This window comes from Phocoena sinus, chromosome 12 (assembly GCF_008692025.1).
Source record: "Phocoena sinus isolate mPhoSin1 chromosome 12, mPhoSin1.pri, whole genome shotgun sequence".
Classification (NCBI taxonomy): domain Eukaryota; kingdom Metazoa; phylum Chordata; class Mammalia; order Artiodactyla; family Phocoenidae; genus Phocoena; species Phocoena sinus.
In genome coordinates, this window is record NC_045774.1 from 14,090,020 (window position 1) to 14,110,389 (window position 20,370).

Genomic DNA, 20,370 nt, shown 5'->3' on the forward strand with positions numbered 1-20,370 from the left:
ATAAGGCTTCCCGGGAGCGCTGTGATGATTAAATGAGATCATGTATGTAAAGTATTCAGCACAACAGCTGGGGCTGGGTAGGGACTCTGTTAGTGGTAGCTGCTGTTAAATAATGTCTAAATTCGATTACTCTAAGCAATGACTGAATAAGAAAGAATAGGACCCACATTCCAAGTCAACCCAAATAGAATACATGAAATAAGGGGGTACGTTTGAAAACTGAAATCTTCATTTTCTAAAATAAGCAAGTTAACTTGTAGGAATTCATAAAACTGGAAGTGGCCTTCAGAACTCTGTTCAAATTTCTTCATTTACTGATGGCAAAATTGGAAAAGGAAATGAAAAGACTATTGTGGTTTGGATTGTACATGAGCCAAAAAAAGATTTTAATTAAAGGCAAGTTACTCATCATTCTTTTATATAACACAAAATGAAGGTGAAGTTAGAAAATTACAGTCCACAATTTTGTAAATACACACAAATACATATGTGTATATATATTGATACATACATATGTGTATATATATTGATACATGCATATATGTATATATAAATATACACACACATATACAATATACACGTATATTTTAGAAATGAGAGAGCTAATCTGGGGAGACATCAGGCAGACAGTTATCCTTAGCCTTCCGTGAACTCGACTACCCTACATCACCCGAATCCACCCACTTGTAAATATATCTGATGAAGTTCTTGGAGGCTTCGTGCAATGCTGAATAAAGGAGCTTCAGGATCAGACTGGTGATTATCAAGAATGTGCTTCCCCCAAGCTACAGCCAGGTCACTCACCTGTCCAGGAGCAAGTTAGGAGCAAACAGGAGCTTCCCTGGGTGCTCCATGGAGCGCCAGACAAGACCAATCATGAGAATCTCTAGCCAGGCACATTCCAGAAGGTGGACCTGATCATGGAGGGTCAAATCCACAAATCCTGAAACAAGACAAGAAAACCCTGCTGACTCAAATGAAAAGTAATGCAACCAGGGATTTGAAGTGGTAGGGTCTATTTTTTATTAGATGGGAAAACATAAATTAGAAGCACACAGTAGGAAAGTCAAGTAACTATTTTTTAAACCTAGCATATCAGTGAACTTTACTGTGGCATTTTTTTAATGTCTTAGTGTCATGTCTACAGAAATATACTAACTTAAGCAACCCACTTAGTTTTCTATAAAGTTCTGAACTTAGTGTTAAAATGTGTATGCTTTTTACTTAGACATTTCTAATAGCCCTATGTGACCATTACATTTCATTTCTGTTTCAGCTGAAGACATTTAGGTGCAAGACATTTAAATTACTTGCCCTAAACCAAATAGGAATTGGAGCACAGGTAGGACCAAAGTCACTAAATTTCTACCTCTTTGCTTCATCACTAAGCCATGCTCTTTTTTTCACACCATGGAAAAGAAAGACTAATACAGTAGAATGTGTAAATAAATCACTCGGGAGAGAATGAGTCAGATGAATAAAAGTGACATTATGGTTACTTCTGGTAATAAACACTAAAAAGTGCCCTTGTTTTCCAATGGTGTATTGGGAGAGTAAAGCTTTCTCCAGTCATCACTGACAATATGGTGGATGCCTAATAGTAATAATAATAGTGAGAAGAAGGAGGGGGAGAAGGAGAAGAAGGGGAAAGAACAGGAAGATCAATTGATTGAGCCTTTACTATGGGTTAGAAGTGATGCTAAGTACTTCCCATACCAATTTTTAAAGTATTTATTAACACAATAATTCTCAGAGGTAGGAACTCACGGGGATATCATTTTACAGATAAGGAAACAGATGTTCAGAGAGCTTATATACTAGTTAAGGTCAGAGATGGAAATATAGTCTCCAGAACCTATGCCCTTGACCACAAGTGACAGTACTTCTTATGTGCTGCAATTAATTGTAGACTTTGGATCAAGTGACTAAATAAATCTAACCACACAAATTAAGACATGCCAGAGTGACAAGGGCATTGTGTAAACAAGAGGTCCATAAAGTTTGCTCCTTTCCAAATCGGTTCCCTGTTCTTTTGTCCTGAGGTACCCCCATCACATTTCCTTCCTCTCTCTTTCTGCCCTCAACCCTTTGTTCTCTCTTATCCATGAGATGGGTCTAGGAATCCCATTTTTCTTTGTCCTCTTCTTTAATTTTTTCTCACTAATATTATACTTTTATTAGTTATCTATACTTGTATTTACTAAAGAGCCAAAATGTAAGTTTATTTTCCTTAAGCAGTAGTAGTGATGGTTTGCCTACTGAATGTTTCTTCTTGGGGGTGTTGATTAAAGAATTAGCATTAAACAGTTAGCTCATCATTTCTTATATACTTAAGTGCCATCTTTCATACAATCCTCACCACCAAGTAGATGATGATCCGCATAGAGAAACCCAAGGTGGAGAAAGACCTCAGAGTGTAAGTCCCCTCTAGCCACCATCCCATAACCAAGCCTCATTAATTCTTTCAAGTAACCATAAAATTCTATTTCTCCTTTCTATATTTCCACCATTACTGCATTTATTTAATTCTCCGAGAGTCTCTCATCTTTTTGCCTTCTTTAACTCAGCATAATTATGTTAAGACTTACCTATGTTGTTACATGTATAAATAGTTGATTCTTTTTATTGGATATAGCCAATAAATAAATACAATTTATCCTTTCATTGGATATTTGATTAACTTCAGGCTATTACAAATAAAATTGCCATGAGCAATCTGTGTACAATTTTTTGTACGGACATATGCTTTCGTTTCTCCTGGGTAAATATTTAAGTGTACTATGGCTGGATTATAAGGTAGGTATACAGTAGGTATATGTTTAACTTTTTAAGAAACTGCTATACCGTCTTCAAAAGTGATTGTTCCATTTTACAACCCCGACAGCAACGGACGATAGTACCAGTCTCTCCACACCTTCAGCCAATACTTAGTATGGTCAGTCTTTTTCATGTTAGACATTCTAGTAGATGTACAGAGGTATCACACTGGCACTGTGATTTTAATCTGCATTTCCCTAAGGACTAATGACATTGAGCATCTTTTCATGTGCTTCTAACAGATCATTATCTTACACTATATTCGCATTAATTATGCATGTGTCTGTAAATCCTTCTAGACTAGGTACTCATTAGAAGCACAAAATACATAATTCTATCAAATTCTGCTTTTCTAACGTCTAAATTTACTGCACCTTCTGCTACATCATCCAGCCATGCCAAGGCCAATTAAAGTGTAGCATTTATCAGAGCAAGTGTCTTCCCACTGGAAAGGGTGGGTTTCAGTCACACAAAGCAGGACTTGCAACTGGAGAGAAAATGGGCAGTTCTGTTCATAAGAAAAACTAAGGGATTAAAAAACAGTGACTGGGTTTCAGGACTCCTGGGAAGAAAAAGGAACAGATATCCCTACACCTTGGAACTGTTTACCTATAGCATGCTTTGGGTCAAAATGGACTAGCCTTGCTCTGGAAGAAGCACTGCCTAAGGCAGCAAGAAAGGCTTCTCTTTCTCAGTAGTCAACGTCTAATGGGATAAACCATCTCCAGTGAGCAGTGTTTATAAGGAAAACTCACAGGGAAGTTTTAATTCTTTAAGATTTCATCCCAATTTTTCAGATAAAGTCTCATAATAGCAATATAAACCTACCCTATAAATCAAACTCACTTTCAGAAATGTTAACATTTGAGAGGTATTTTCTCTCTTCTCATGACATTGCCTGTTTGATGTGGAAAAAAAATGTAATCCTGTGATAATGTCACCCATAATGAAACCTACACAATGTAATTCAATACCCTCCATAAGCCCCAAACAATCACGCAGGATGACATTTAGAGGGTATCTCAAGAGAGAACTGCAGCCATGTAACCAATCAATTTTGGAAAACCAAAGGAGCATTTTCTGGTAGCAACCTTACATATTAAACTGAATCATACTTTTTAATTCTCACGTCAAAACTTCAGTGCTATTTAAGTCAGACAGTTTTAGTGGTTTTGGGGGAGTCTCAGAAGCTCACCATAACCATTTGTACCACAGAGGTCTGGTGATTATGAAATCTGTCTGAAGTATGTCTGTTAGTGACAGTTTTCAGTCTGAATCCAGCAGAATTGCTGGGTCCTTCTGTTGAAATGATGTAGATCTCTCAGAAAGGAATAGTCTCTTTAATTATCTTTCCCAGCTGTGCATATCGCCTGCAGACAAGGGTTATTGTGTCTCTTCCAAAGTGTCCTCTGCAAGTTCCTGGGGCAGGGCTGCAGGGAGTGTGCAGAAACTGTCAATTAACCTTCTCAGTGAATGTGAGGGCTACTGAAGGAAGTTACTGGACGGAGTGTCTCTTCCAATATACTGATCTCAATATTATTTTAACCACACAGGAGCTGCATGCTCTTTTGGTGTAGAATAAATGTCCTTTAATACTCTCAATTCATATACCGTGAAGAAAAATAATGTAATAAATCCCAAACAAAATTATACTGGGCCAACTATCTATAGACACCGAGTTTCAACCCTTTGGCTTATTTTCCTTCAAAACAGGAAGAATAATCTATTATGCTACTTCAGCTGAATCTGCTATCATAACTTAGAGGCATGCAACAATGCCTTTCTTGAACACTTGAAAGTGTGGCCAGTATGAAGGTGGGAGCTAGCAGCATCTCGGGGATATGAATGGAGGCATCAGTGACAGAACTTCTTACAGGTGACACAGTGAGACATGATTTACCCCTCATCACTCAGGGACTCTCATTTAGTGCCAGTGGCAAGGGGTCTTCAGGGCTGTGGAATCCACACCAGTGGGGTAGAATGCATACCTCAAAAGTAGTAACAGTAGTTTATTGAGACCAAGTGAAATCAGCTGCAAGGAAATCTCACTTTATAAAATAAAATTTTAAGAAAAGCGAACATGAGCCTTTTTCTCTAGTCTGCACTTACAGGTCTAGTAATAGAGTATCCAGAGATAGGATATACTGGAAACAGACAGAAATGCTTCAAGTCCTGTTTGCCACCTGTTATGTGGGCAGGGATCTGATGAAGTTGAGGAAGGCCTCTTTCAGAGAAAAAGAGTCTCTCCATACAGACAAGCAGCTTGTTATTTCCAGTCTCATCACCAAGTAAAGATATTTCTGCCTTCTTTCTTCGTTAAAAGGTAACTGTTTTGCCTCCAAGATTTTCCACTGCGTTTTGACTGTGAAAGGAGCTCGTGGCATGTCTTCCCCCCTCCCTTGGGCCTCATGAGATCCTAAGCCCTCTTCCCCACTCTGCTAGGGACTGCCATACTAATTGCTTAATTTGCCTTGGCACACAGGAGATACTTAAAGCCTTACCCACTCTTACTGGGTGTGGCAAGACACGGCAAAGTGTGCCGAGAGCCTGAGGCTAATATAATATGAATGCCCCTTAAGTTCTGCAGTGCTGTTGAGTAAAAGATAAACCAGAGTGGGTCTTCAGTAGAGGCATGAGAAAAAAAAATGAGGGCTACAGTAATTGTATTTCTTTTTTCCATGGAATACAATCTATACGTTATAGATGCAAAACAAAGTAGAATCTCTGTGAAGAAAAAAGCAACTTTTTCCTGGGGAGCAGTTGTCTCAAAACTAGAAGCCAGGTGGTTGGTTCCCTTAGTAAATCCACTGGAAAAATATTAGTTTCCTGACCTTCAAAAAATTAATCATGTTCTCAGTCATATGATGACCCCAATGTTCTCCAAAATGTCAGTTATATTGCCCATTGCATTCTTTCTGTTTTGCCTTAACTCAGTGAAAGAAGATTTAAATAATTCATCTATTTTCCCCTTGATGCCAAAATAAAATAAGTTTTTTTTTTAAAAAAAAAGAAAGAACATATGGAACATGAGATTGTAGCATAAATCAGCTACAAACTGAATAAAACTTGGGATTTCTGAGAGAAAGCCTATAGAACAGATAATGTCAGAACAACCTAGATCCCAGCTCAAATGCTAAGCGGTCTTCACATCCTCCATTTTGTTGTTGTTGTTTTTTTCTTTTTCTCCACAAGATAGTAACTTAATGCCATACTACGAACCATGTACCTCATGGTATAGTTGACTATAACCTCCCTCCTCCAAATAAAAATATGGAATCTCCTTTATATGCAGCCTCATTATAGAGAGACCCATTAGAACTGTGATTCTCATTCTCTAACACTAATTTAAGACGTCTCCGTAACATATAAGCATTGAAAAATTCTTTTCAAAGAAATGAGTTTAATCCATTTAAATAAATAATGTAATATACCACTCTTAGCAAATATGTACCACTGTTATAAAATAGAATGGTAAGAGACTATCACTTGTTTAGACATACTGAATCACAGTGCAAGAACATGGGCCTCCTACCAAGCCTGCCCCACATCACATCCCTGTGTATTCTGGCTTTCCTCCGCTATAATAAAAGGAAGTGTTCCCAGGCCCCCTCTGGCAAACGTCACCTATCCAAAGCCCTTATGCAGACACCGTACTAAATATCCACCTTGCCAATACCAAGCGGACACTTTCCAGAGGCTACAGCATCCTCACCCTCGGGCCTGATTATCAGGTATTTCCAAGTCACTTCCCAAGATGTAACTTTTTGGAAGGTACACACCCTCCCTTCTCCCCCAACAGAATGAGGAGGACAGAAGTAATTAAAAGACAATGAACCAAAAAGACACGTAGACCTGGCTTGAAATTATTCCGTGGCCCACGGCCAGTTACTTAAGGTCTCTGAAAGCTCTTCCCATCTGTAAAATAATCACTTTGGGTTATTGTAAAAATTAAGGAGTTAGCAGATGTCTCAGTACCAGAGTGGCTACTCAGTGAACATTTGTACTCTTCCCTACTTCATCCCAACAGGCTGGAACTTCTGTCCAGTAGAAGGGAAGACCACTTTTGCAAAGTACCAAGAGAAATGTTTGGTTTTAAAATATTGGAGATTTAGAACTTCAAACTTAAATAGAGCACTTTGTGTTTGCCCTAAATCATGATGTCATGTTGTGTTTTCTGTTTATTTTTTCTTTTTATTTATATGTAAAAAATAACCTAATAAAAAGGATAAAAGACTTCCTGGACATCAAACAGTTCTTACAAAACAACATTTTCATGATTTAAAAGTGGAGGGAACATGAGCATGTGAGTTATATTTCTCCTAAAACACATATGTGAAAAAATGAAAAAAGAAAGCACGTTTGGGCTTTTATTATACTCAAAGCATTTCAAGATGTTTAGCAAATCCAGAATGCAGCTGTCCTCATGCCACCCTCCCTGACCAGCCCCAATATAAGTGGCCCATGGCTTTCTATTGAACTCAGCAGACCTCCACTGAGGTCCTTTGTTGCTCCTTATTTGCCTTGGGGTAGAGAGAATGAATCTTACCCTGAGGTGACTACATGCATTGGGAAATAGAGTGGTATTCTCAAGGCAATGCGAAGCAATAAAAACCAGTGGTAAGTGAAGAACTGAATGTGACAAAGTTGACGTTTTTAAAATCTGTCACGTTTAGCATAGTTGACAGCCAAATTAATTTGGGTAAAGATCGAAGAATTCAGTCCAGAGGTTTTAAAATAAACAAAGGTACTGCCTTTTAAAATTACTGGAGCGTCCTTCAAACACCCCTTACTTAGAAGACCATATGTTGAAAGAATTACAGATGATGAAAGTCATGATATCTATATAGATCCACGGACTTTCCAATCTTGACTCTACAGACTGACAAGAGTGTCATGTTTTAGCTGACACTGTATGATGAAGATGCCATGACATCATTACTAATCCCTTCAGAACAGTGCAGCAGAGCTTAACACATTTTACTCTGTGACTTATTTTTACGTGTACAGATTCAAAGGTGGAGTTTCTAAGGCACATCCAAAAGAAAAACCAACACCGCTGTCTGCGGTTATTCTCCTTCTTCCCCAGTTTTATCTGAATGAAAGACAAACAACAGAGAGCTTGCTTGGGAGGATCTGAGATATTTCCCAGACATCTCTCTTACAATGCATACATGAGAGATAAACTAAATGCAGAAAATTGTCCTTCCTCTGAAAAGATCTTAGGTATAATGAGTAGGTTACTCACTGAGAAAGGATATCCAAAGACAACACTGGCTTCAAGTTTGCTCAATTGTTGCTTGGTTTTTTGTTTTTGTTTTCTTTTTTGCGGTACGCGGGCCTCTCACTGTTGTGGCCTCTCCCGTTGCGGAGCACAGGCTCCGGACGCGCAGGCCCAGCGGCCATGGCGCACGGGCCCAGCCGCTCCGCAGCATGTGGGATCTTCCCGGACTGGGGCACGAACCCCTGTCCCCTGCATCGGCAGGCGGATTCCCAACCACTGCGCCACCAGGGAAGCCCCTGTTGCTTGGTTTTAAACACCCTCCCAGAACTATATTCAAGGAACCACACTCCTTATAATGCTCCTTTGAAAAATTGTTAGACTTTGCCACAAAAGTGTATTCAGACTCTACTTCAAAAATTTTCCAGAAGATTTTCCTCGCTTCAGACATCAGCCCACATTTATTGTTTAGTCATCGTACATGTCTCTGGATATGCATCTGTGTGTGTGATCTATTGCGGTTACATTTTACTCAACAACCAGTATTTGACTATGTTTACACTTCAATGTATAGGACAAAAAGAAAAAAAAAAAAGAAGAAAGTGTATGGAAATAAATTACCTCTGATCTAGAGAGGTAATTGTAGAACTTCTCTGATTAGAAAGAAAAAAAGGAGCACCTCAAGGCTTTAAGTTTAGAATTACATATTGTAGCATATGTAAAATAATTTTAATACAAAGAAGGAAGTACTCTTGACTTAAAAGCTGAACTTCACAAAATATTTCCCTTAACCTTTATTTAGTGATTTAGTTTACCACACTGCTTTAAATGGCTAGATATGTATTTTCTTATTTTTCAAAGGTTCCATATGTCTTAATTCTGATCACAGCATGTGTGAACTTGTGAAATGCTGACTATATCCCTTTAAAAATTTATGTTCTCAATTTTTGTAGTAGGTAGATGTGAGAAAATGTCACTGCATCTTTGGTAAAGGAGTGGATGAAAGGTATTGAGCTGCATCCCGCATGTAAGCAATCATTTATTTGGCAAATTTCTCTCCAAATGTAGTAACAGGAAAAGGTTTTCCTCTCCTAAAGAATTAATGTGCTCCTTTTCGTTGGAAAATAAGAACACCAGAGTTTCTTACAGACTGCACAAAGCCCTACCATCAAGAAGCACAGACATTAATGCAATGTTCAAAAGCAGTAATACTTTTCCCTGTTTCCTGGGAAAATTATTGCCTGAGTCCTGCTTTTTCTGATCTCACTTTTTTTTTTGCGGTACGCGGGCCTCTCACTGTTGTGGCCTCTCCTGTCGCGGAGCACAGGCTCCAGACTCGCAGGCTCAGCGGCCATGGCCCACGGGCCCAGACGCTCCGCGGCATGTGGGATCTTCCCGGACTGGGGCACGAACCCGTGTCCCCTGCATCGGCAGGCGGACTCTCAACCACTGTGCCACCAGGGAAGCCCTGATCTCACTTTTGCCTGTACTGTTGAATTACTAGGCATCTTGTATCAGACTTTGCAAAGTAGATAGAGGAATAAATCATTAAAATATGTATACTTGTTTTCACACACACATAATTATCCTTTTTTTCCCCTCCTTTTAGCAATAAGTAAGGTATGTGATGACAGGTAAAGTCAGGAGAAAAGAACTAATCTCACAACTATATCTGACTCTAGAAAGAAAAATAGGTCAGGACTTTCAGGTATGAAGATCATACTCGGGGATCAAAAAAAAATGTCCCTCAGAGAAAACAAAGCAGATGGCAACTCTACCTTGTTACCAAGCCCATCTGTATTACACTCGGGGCCTTGGTTCATGAAGAGATGGTTGTCATGACAATAAGCATTTGAGAAGAGTTCTGGAGAAGCTGACGGATTAAGAGTGTCTCCTAGCTTCCCAATTTTCCAAACACACACAAAAATCCCATCCCTCCACCCCATCCTCCAAATAAACAATTCTATTACTTCTTGTGTTGGCTACAATTATCCTATATTGATGTTATAAAATTCTGCACTCTCATGTCAAAATCCTCCTTGGAGGTACAGAACAGCTCTTTACGCTGATACAGCACAGCTTGAAAGTAAACTGGTCTTTTATTTTTATTTAGCAAAGCAACTGTATTAACTACAGCTTAATTTTTTTCTTTCCAAGCTCAGAAAGAAATCAATTTCAGCTTAAATGAGAAAGGGGAAAAAAGTAAAAGAAATTATTTTCCAGTTTCTGAGAGTAGATGGCAAACTAAAGAAGGAAAAAAATTAATAAACTATAAAGTGCTTAAGACTGTCCTTTGACATGCTTGTCAAATGGACAGGAAGGCCAGCACCGCGGAGCGATTCTGAGATCTCTGATAAGGAGCACGGCTGGCTGCATTTAAAAGTCAACAAGCACTTGTACCTTGGAACATACATTTTTTCCTGTGTACCTCATAGCAGACCTACAGAAGCATTTCAAATACTATTGTCATCAGTCTGAGTTTTCTGGGTACCTGCGTGCTCCCCGTAAACACTACAAATGTCATCAACACAAAGATTGAAGGAGAAGCGGACAATCTCCTTTTTAGAGCAAGTTCCCCAAACAACTGAAAAATGATGATTTCTTCCTACCCCCACCCAGCTCAAGTCCCTTAATGAAACCAAAATTGATGACTATCTTATAATTTTAGGGAGTGTTTCCTCACACACACACACACACACACACACACACACACACACTTGATTTAGAAGCTAGAGGAACACCTGTTGTTGCCAATTACCCAAGGACATCTCGTTCTAGAATGAATTAGGAGCAAAAAAAAAGAGGCTTTTTCTCCCTTTCCTATAGTTAAATTCAGAAGGTTAAAATGGGAGTTTTGCAAGCCAAAATCATCAAGAAGTAACAGAAATGCTGAGTAAAAAGTCACATAACAACACCTCTCCTGAGAAACCAGCGGACAAGATACAGGGCCCCACACCAAGAAGAGGGAGGGCCACAAGTCTGGGGCGGTGGAGGCCTGCGGGTCTCACAAGCACATGGGGATTTATTTTGAAAAGTTTGCTTCCTCTGTTCCAGGTGTCCCATAGTGCCCCACTTCCCACATTCTTTCCATTATCCTACATAGATTTCAGCCCCAGAGAGGACAAGAAACAAAAGGAAGGAGAAAGAAATATTTCAGCCTCTTCCACCCCAGATCTGAAGTCAATGAACACTGACCTTATATACACCATTGCTGAGAGGCCATAAGGAGATTAGAAAGCCAGAGACTATATTTCTTTCATCCATGGTGGATCCTTTTATAAGCATAGAAGTTCTTGCCAGGCCATTAAATAGCCACTCTAAAAATAAAGTGGGTAGCTAAGCAAACCTAAAAGAGAGATTCTCTAAGTACCAATTACCTTCAAAGCAAGAACTATTCCATTTGTTCGCTAACTCAACATGGCCCGTGGCTTGGTATTGGGTCCCATCAGTAATGCTGACTACCTAAGGTTTACAATAGGAGTTACAATGATATTTCCTAATAAAAGTAGATAGTAGCTGTATTAGTTTCATAGGGCTGCCATAACAAAGTACCACAAAGTGGGTGGCTTAGAAGAACAGGAAACAACAGTTCTGGAAGCTAGAAGTCTGAACTCAAAGTTTCAGCAGGGCCACGCTCTCTCTGAAGACTCTAGGATAGAGTCTGTTCCATGCCTTTCTCTTAGCTTCTGGGGTCGCTGGCAATCCTTAGCATTCCTTGGCTTGTAGATGCATCATTCCAATCTCTCCTCCATAATCACATGGTTTTCTCTGTGTGTCTCTGTGTCTCTTCTCTTTTTGTAAGAACAGCAGTCACATGAGATTAGGGTCCACACTAATCAAGTACGACCTCATCTTTTTCTTCTTTTTTCCTTATTTTTTTTGGCTGCATCGGGTCTTAGTTGCAGCACACGGGATCTTTGTTGAGGTATGCGGGATCTTTTCATTACCCCACGTGTTCTGCTCAGGCTTCTCTCTAGTTGTGGCGTGCGGGTTTTCTCTCTCCAGTTGTGGTGCGCAGGCTCCAGGGCGCGTGGGCTCTGTGGTTTGCTGCACGCAGGCTCTAGTTGAGGCACACGAGCTCAGTAGTTGTGGCACGCGGGCTTAGTTGCCCCACGGCATGTGGGATCTTAGTTCCCCGACCAGGGATCGAACTCGCATCCCGTGCACTGGAAGCCAGGTTCTTTACCACTGGACCACCAGGGAAGTCCCAAGTATGACCTCACCCTAACTTGATTATATCTGCAAAGACTAGTTCCAAATAAGGTCATACTCACAGGTGCTGGGGGTTAGGACTTCAACATATCTTTTGGGGGTGTGCAATTCAATCCATAACAGTAAGAAACTGTAAACATTTTACCGCTGACATGTCATGTTCAATATTCACCAAATATTTCTTGAGTATCTCCAATATATATATAAACCTGGCATGAGGCTGGGTACTATCGGTACAGAGATGGGGCAATGTTCTCATTCTCAAAAGGCTCCTAGTCTATAGGGGAAGCAGAGAAGATGGACATATGATAATAATGACAGGTGTTAAGTGCCAAAATATAGAAAAATATCTGTGGAGCAGACACCTTAATCTCTGAGGCTGGAGCAAAGGTTATTCCTTGGGCTACTGCATATGCCTTCCCTTCTTCCCAGAACACTCTTCCAAAGACTTCAGCGCTCACAGCATCAAGATCAAGTTCTCATTCCCAGGGTAGCTCTTATCTGTGTGAGTGCCTATGTGCTCATTAGCGTCACTCACCAGAAAGGAAACAGACTGAGCACAGGGACTATGTCTTGATGACATTATGCCTACAGTACTTAATGCAGTGCCTGGCTGAGAAAAGACCCTTAATAAACACTTCTCTTAATGAATGAGATGATGAGTGTAAGTGAATTATCTTCTTGTAGTAGGTGCAGCAATTTGAAGGACTTCTTATAAGAAGGTATCCAGTTTCTCTGGGAAGAAGGAGGAGAGCTCCTTTCTTGGGAAGGAGAAGGAGGTGATAGGTAGGGAGTTAAGAGTAGCAAAGGAGGGGACTGAAATTGTCACTGTGGGAATAGAAAGAAAGCGAGAGTGAGAGGAAGAGAGACAGAGAGAAAGGGAGAGAGAACACGCTAAAGAGGCAACAAGAATATTTGGAAAACTTAGCTGTTAGATCCTCCAATCTCTAAAAATAATTCTAAATGTGGTCATAGGTTGAAATAGGAATATATCTTCCCCTTTAACTGGGATATTGTCCTTTTGAGTATAGTGTTGCTTAAGTCTTAAAAATTCAGTAAAATCTATGCATAAACCCAACTTTTTAAGGAGCAAGATGTGAAATTTAAATACCCAACCTTACCATTAAAAAAAAAAATCAACAATACTCACAAATACAGTATTCTTTGGAGTACTTAAAAGCATAAATTAGTTACAGAAAAATTAATTTCTTCACTATTTTGAACACCTACCATGTGTCAGGAACAATATTGATGTTACGGACAAAAAATTTTAATGTCTTGGTCTCTGACATCAAAGCTAAGAGAAAAGAGAGTCCAATTTAAAAAAAGATTGTAATCACTACTATATGTAAAATAGACAAACAAGGACCTACTGGGAACTATATTCAATATCTTATAACAACCTATAATGGAAAAGAATCTGAAAAAGTATATAAATATATATATTTATATATGCATGTTTTTATATAACTGGATCACTTTGCTGTACACTTTGCTGTACACCTGAAACTAATACAACATTGTAAATTAACTATACCTCAATTAAAAGTGTTTAAAAAATAAAATAAAATAAAAAAGATTGTAAAGTACTATCTAAGACCACGTTGGAGGTCTGTGCAGGGCTCCCTGGATGCACACAGGACGGGCAGCTATAGTCCAAAGTGGCAAGACTCATATTGCTGATTTGAGTCTGGATAGCATACTTGATGGAAAGGGAGGCAAAGCTACAGAGGGACCAGAGAGGATGGCACGTTCCTGAAACTGTCTCTAGACCAGACAGAAAGCAGGGCGGGCGTGGTGAGAAATGGGGCCAGAGAAGGAAGCTGGGGCCAGGTGGTGCCACAGAGCTTCGGCTTCACCCAGAGGCAAAGAGGAGTCACTGAAGGAGTTTATAGTGAGGAGTATTAACTAGTTAATTTCATTCTCCACTAGGAGAATGAACCAAAAGAGAGCCATTGATGAGATATTAAGGAAGGTGAATGAAAGGAATTTACCAACTGATGAGATGAAAAAAGGGGGAGAAAAAGCCAAGGATCTCCTGAGTGTCTGGGTGGTAGAGCTGTGGCCACTGTGATGGGCAGACAGAAGCAAGAGGGGGTTCACAGGGGAAGGCAGTGAGTGCCGGGTGGAACATATTTAGGCTAAGCTTCATGTGGCGCCCCCATGTAGAAAAGTCTAGTGGTTTGCTGAAACAAGGGTCTGAGGCTGAGAAGCCTGGAAGGCAGGTCGAAATCAAAGATTTGGGTTTTATCAGGAACTAGGTGAGAATTGAATTCATGGGATTGCAGTATCAATTTGAAGGAGTGTGCAGAGAAAAAAAGAGACCAAGGTGTCATGAAAAATGCCAACGCATCAAAATGATAACATTTTTCCCATACTGGAAACAATGACTTGATAACTTTAAAAAAAAAAAAGAAAGAAAAATAGAGCATGGGGCTGGCATATGCTTTCCTTTCTTTGTACTCATTATGTCCAAAGTTGTTAAACAGATGTCCAGAAAGGCAAAAATACACATCTGTTATTTACTGATTCTAAAAAAAAGAAAAAACCAACTCTGGCCATGTTTGTGACTTTTTATCAAAATACTTTCAATAATAAGAATTCAAAAACGGCATCAAATACATTGCTTCTTGATCATTGCTGGCTGGGATGCAACACTTCCATCCACTTTCTCACATTAGGAGATGAACATGAAAAGATCACATGTGTTCTTTTTCTTTAACCCCAAAGGGATCCTGAGGGCAGACAGGGTCCCAGCCTCAAGGAGCCAGCTGCAGCTGTGTTCTCCCTCCCCCAGGACCTTGGGAAGGTCCACTTAGGCAGCAAATGCAGCCCTGGCTTATGCAATGATGTCACCTCGTGCCTCCCAGGAGACCTTGCACCAGATTTCTCTTTGGGGAGAGGCTGGATGGCCTGACTGCACTGAGGGAGCCAGCCTTGGAGCTGTCCACTGCTCATCCCAGAGGGGAGCAGGCAGAGATGATGGGATAATTTTTTCTTACAAACCTGCCAGGCAAGGTATCAACCTGTAATGAAACTTGAGGAAAATGAAACTCGAAACTGCTTTGTCCATTTTGAATTCTTGGAACTAAAAATATTTTGAACATAATTATTTTTTCTTCTTATGGAGAAGTTGTCTTTATTTTTACAAGTTAAAATTAAAAAGAATATCCATGCCCACTAATGTTGGACTAGTCAGATTTCCAACCTATATTCCACTGTCATAAACCCAAAGGAAAGGATTTCTTTTCTTTTTTTTTTTTTTTTCTTTTCCCTTCCGACCACCTATGAAGCAGATAGGAAATCCGCCAGGGCACAACGGGCTAAAACTCCTAATCACACTTTCAACTGCTGTCAGTGTCAAGGTCAGCTTCTCAAATCAGCTTCCAATCTGGAAAGAGGAGCTAAGCCAGAACTGGAGATGGCATGAAGTGGCTCTTTTGATTCCAAGAAATTGTGTTTATCATCATAAACCTGGCTTACATTTCCTAATGAAAATATAATCTGTCTTCAAGACTGCAAGGTCTCTTGTTCTATGTATTTCAGACCACAAATGAGAAAATCATGGGATCACTAAAACAACAAAACCATTCCTCCACACCTTTCCCTCACCACCACACACAAACCAATGGCACATGCACCAAATTAGAGGCAAGATTTATGACTATTTAGCAAGGCAGAGGAGTAGATGTCTTTTCTTGAATACAAAGACATACAGATGCCATCACTGAAAACGACATATATTTTTATTCTGTCTCATGATGACAAGACTAGTGATGGTTCTAGAAGAGAATGAACTTATTTTAGGAATTCGCTGTTTGGGCTCTGGTTTGCTCAGGCAATGCTAGAACAAAGAAAAGCATGAGCAGAATTACTACTTTGGGGACTTCCCTGAAGGCACAGAGATTAAGAATGCCAAGGCAGGGGACATGGGTTCGAGCCCTGGTCCGGGAAGATCCCACATGCCGCGGAGCAACTAAGCCCGTGCGCCACAACTACTGAGCCTGCTCACCTAGAGCCCATGCTCTGCAATAAGAGAAGTCACCACAATGAGAAGCCTGCGCAGCACAACGGAGAGTAGCCCCCGCTCGCCACAACTAGAGAAAGCCCGTGTGCAGCAACGAAGACCCAACACAGCCAAAAATAAATAATAAAATTTTTAAAAAAAGAATTACTACTTTGCAGGAAGATCTAATTATGTTTCATATTTATACAAAGAGAATATCTGTTGGCTACCTTCTTAGAGTTCTGTGTTTCTCAATAGGATTTTTAACTTTTCCAATGTAGAATGAGATATTATGAAGATGCAATGTGTGATGGGAGGGACAGTGGGCTTTGCTGAGTTCAGCTTTGCCACTTCCTAGTGATGTGACCTTGGGTGAATTATTTCATCCCTGATGCCTAGCACAATGTCTGCTCGTAATGTATACTCTATGAGTATTTTTTAAATAAATGAATTGCTCTGGGCTTCAGTTATTTCACCTACAAAATGGGAATGATAACAATATCCCTACAGTATATTGCGGTGAAAAATAAAAAGTATCACGTTGCCTGGAAAACACTGGTAGTTGACAAATAAGTGATAGCTATCATTGCTTTAGTTCCTTTTTAATGATCAAAAGTGCCAAGAATATTATGACCAATTTTCTTCTGGCACCCTGACCATGAGTTTCATCATCTATAATTTGTAGGTTGAAATACATTTATGACAGGGTTCTTAAACATTTTGCTCAATTTGGAAGTCTGCTGAAGTCTATGGACCCTTCTCAGAATGGAATTCTAGATGCACAAAAGCAGATATTTTAAAAATCACAAAATAAAACCAATTATACTGAAATTCAATTATTTTTTAAGAACTCTGTGTGTCCATGGACCCCAGGTTAAGAACCCCTTGTCGGGGAAGGCTAGAAGTCAGTGACTTCCCAGATAATCAGAGGCTGCTGGTAATTTCACGCACATCACGTTACAACAGGGAAGTCCTCTTCCAGCCCCTACTTTTCTTGGAATGCTCTCAAGACATTATTGAAGAGCGATGAGAATATTATTAACTATTGGAATGCTTTGTGCATATGAGACAAAGAGATCTGAAAAAAAAAAAAAAGGTTGTAATACAGATCTAGTAAAAAAAACCAACTGCTCCTTAAGAGCATGTACAGGAGTTGGCCTTAATGACTCACATTCAATGACTCACCTCATAAGCTATTAAGGGAAATCGTTCCTACACTTATTTAACTAAAGAATGTCCGTGAAAATTCATCAGGATTTAAAGAGTACAGGTAAATGGCAGGTCTTATAATAAAGATAATTGAATGAATTATAAAATGACTGAGATATCAAAAAACACATTTTATTTACTTTTAAGAGATAGCAAAATCTACTAGTAAGAATTTACACATGAAATAGACAGGCAAAACCTCAAAAATACATGCTTCTCAACTTTCACATCTCATAAAGATGTGTCAGATGTGTGAGGTTTTTATTTTTTTTTATTTTTTGATTTTTTTGCGGTACATGGGCCTCTCACTGTTGTGGCTTCTCCCGTTGCGGAACACAGGCTCCGGACACGCAGGCTCAGTGGCCATGGCTCACGGGCCCAGCCGCTGCGCGGCATGTGGGATCATCCCGGACCGGGGCACGAACCCGTGTCCCCTGCATCGGCAGGCGGACTCCCAACCACTGCGCCACCAGGGAAGCCCTGTGTGAGGTTTTTAAATGGCCAGCTGAGAACTGGCCAGGAGCACAAAGTCATTAGCTTTGACACGACCATGATGAGGAGTGGCCAGAATGGATGAGGGCAGAAATGGCCACCCAGCCCACTTTGAAGAACTTCTACGTATTCTGTCCAAGGCATCTTAGACACCAATAAATGTCAAATTTTAGGACTAGAAATTGATAGCCAGGCCAAAGAGTCTGAAACCCATGCAGATGTGTGAAAAGACGTTGCTTTAGATAGAATAAGAATGTGAAGAATACCTAAACTTCAGAATGTAAGCTGGCAGGAAGAATAGTCATAAATACGTGAAGGATCCTCAATCTTACGAGAATTGATTATACTTGGTTAAGTAGATCAATGATATCATCTTGATCTGGAGTTTACAAGACTGTGCATGAGTAATGACATGTTTTCAGAAAAATGTAACTGATTGACCGAAAAAGGTTTCTGATCCTTTCTCTCATCCTTTCCTCAGCCTAGAAGATATTACCCCTCCAATGCATGGACTTAGTAGAGAGGAAGACACAGGCTCACTCATCTTTGCTTTCACCAAAGAACCCAGAACAGTGCTTTTCATGAAACTTAATATTCAAAAAGATTCTGACTGAATGTTTGCAAGGATCTAGAAATTAATATAAAAAAATTAATGCTGATTTTATTGGCAACTATAATATCCTAATGGTGGAGTCTCCTAGGCTAGGCCTCATTATCTTTGTGGCTATGTGTAAATGGCATGTTTACATATACATTTTACCTAGCCATTTACTATACCCCTAATTGGAATGATTCAGAGAAATAACAAAGAGAAAGATAAGAGATAGTGAATAGTCTTAACACAGAAAATCAAAAAGCAACAAATCTAAAAGCAAATAATCTTCCAAATAACAAGTTCTAGCAAATACCAAGGAGGGCTGGGATCCCCTCATCACTTCTGGAAGACTTCAGGAACACCTCCAAATGCTTTTTCCCTCCCCTTGGCTTTCAGTGGCCTGTTTTCTAATTTTTTCAGGATGGTGGCACTCTAAAGCTTTTTCATTCCCTTTTCTTTTATTTCTATGTTTTTCTCTTCTGCTACTCCATTCAGTGGAATTTTAGCAAAGTGAACTTGATTTAAATTTTGAACTCCAACAAAAATCTCAAATCACTTTTGCCCTGCTAAAAGCACAATGTCAAGAAAGAGGCAGAAAGTGGAACGATGGTTTGTTGAAAAATAACTTAGATTCCTGGTTCTATCAGCTTCCGGCAATCACAGCTATTCTGCATATTACTTCTCAGGAGGTATTTTTCTCCCAATGTATCAGTATTAGCAGTTGTAATGGGTTATACTTGTCCATTTGAAGTTCTTACAGCTATAATGTTAACCCTCTGGGATACTTTGTGTCTTCTGTCTCATTTTGCAACACTGAGACTGAGATTGAAAAAAAAAAAACCACACTTTTTTTGGATCAGAGTGTAAAAGCATTCCAAATCTCCTAAGCTTGCTACAAAAAAAAAAAAAAAAAAAGAAAGATCATGTAATTTGAGCACAACAATTTGGGTTTGCAGTTATCTAATATCTCAATTTCTATTTCTTGAATGGGCTACCACAGATCCTTTCATTTACTAGCTGACTGGTAAATTACATGTTAATTGAATGGACAAAAAAATAAATAAGTATATTATGAGAAAATTCCGAAGCCAAATATATATCAGTACTGATTTCACCCAAAGACTGACCAGATCTAGTCCTATCAACCACGGTTGGGCAAAACAATAAGCCCCGGTGAGATGCTCTTCACATCGTCTTATAGTTTTATTTTGCCATTTTGTTCTTCTTTTGGCCAGGGCTAGGAAGGGCATTTATATAGGGAGGGAGAGTACCTGCTTATGAAAGAGTCTCATTTGTCCCATTTTGTCAGCTGGGATCAAGTATTAAAATAGTACCCATGGATGGGCTGAAAACCTTCTTGTCATTCAAATCTCTTTTGTCTTTAATAGGGAGTGCTATTGTTACTGCTATCTGTTACAATACACTTTATTCCATAAAGAGAAAGAAACAAGAAAGCCTCTTTACTTACGTTGAGATAGTTTCTTGGACTCGCTTTTGATGAAGGGCTTTTGATACTGCCCACTGTCACACATGGAGTAACTAGTGGGAGAGGGTTTGTCACCCACAGGTCCTGGGTCAACAGCATGGGGAGTGTGTTAGGACTTCAGCAGGCCCTTATGCTTTGCTTTGGCTTTATTGGGAGGACTGTTTCGCAACTTAATTGAACACGTTTTTATTGAGTGTATATGTGCCTAAGGTTGCTTGTGTTCATCCATCCATCCAACCACCTATCTATCCATCAATCCATCCATCTAAGATTTATTGAGCACTTATGTGCTGGAAAGTAGCTGGGAGACACAAAAGAGAATTGTACGCAATTCT

General features: G+C 39.6%; 1 protein-coding gene across 1 annotated transcript in view; it reads right to left on the reverse strand.

Moving 5' to 3' along the window:
- ESR1 (estrogen receptor 1) overlaps positions 1–20,370 on the reverse strand; it is a 252,237-nt gene that overhangs the window by 79,644 nt on the left and 152,223 nt on the right. The window contains exon 6 of the mRNA XM_032651735.1: positions 805–943. Within this exon, the coding sequence (XP_032507626.1) occupies positions 805–943 (139 nt within the window). The remainder of the gene's footprint in view (positions 1–804; positions 944–20,370) is intronic.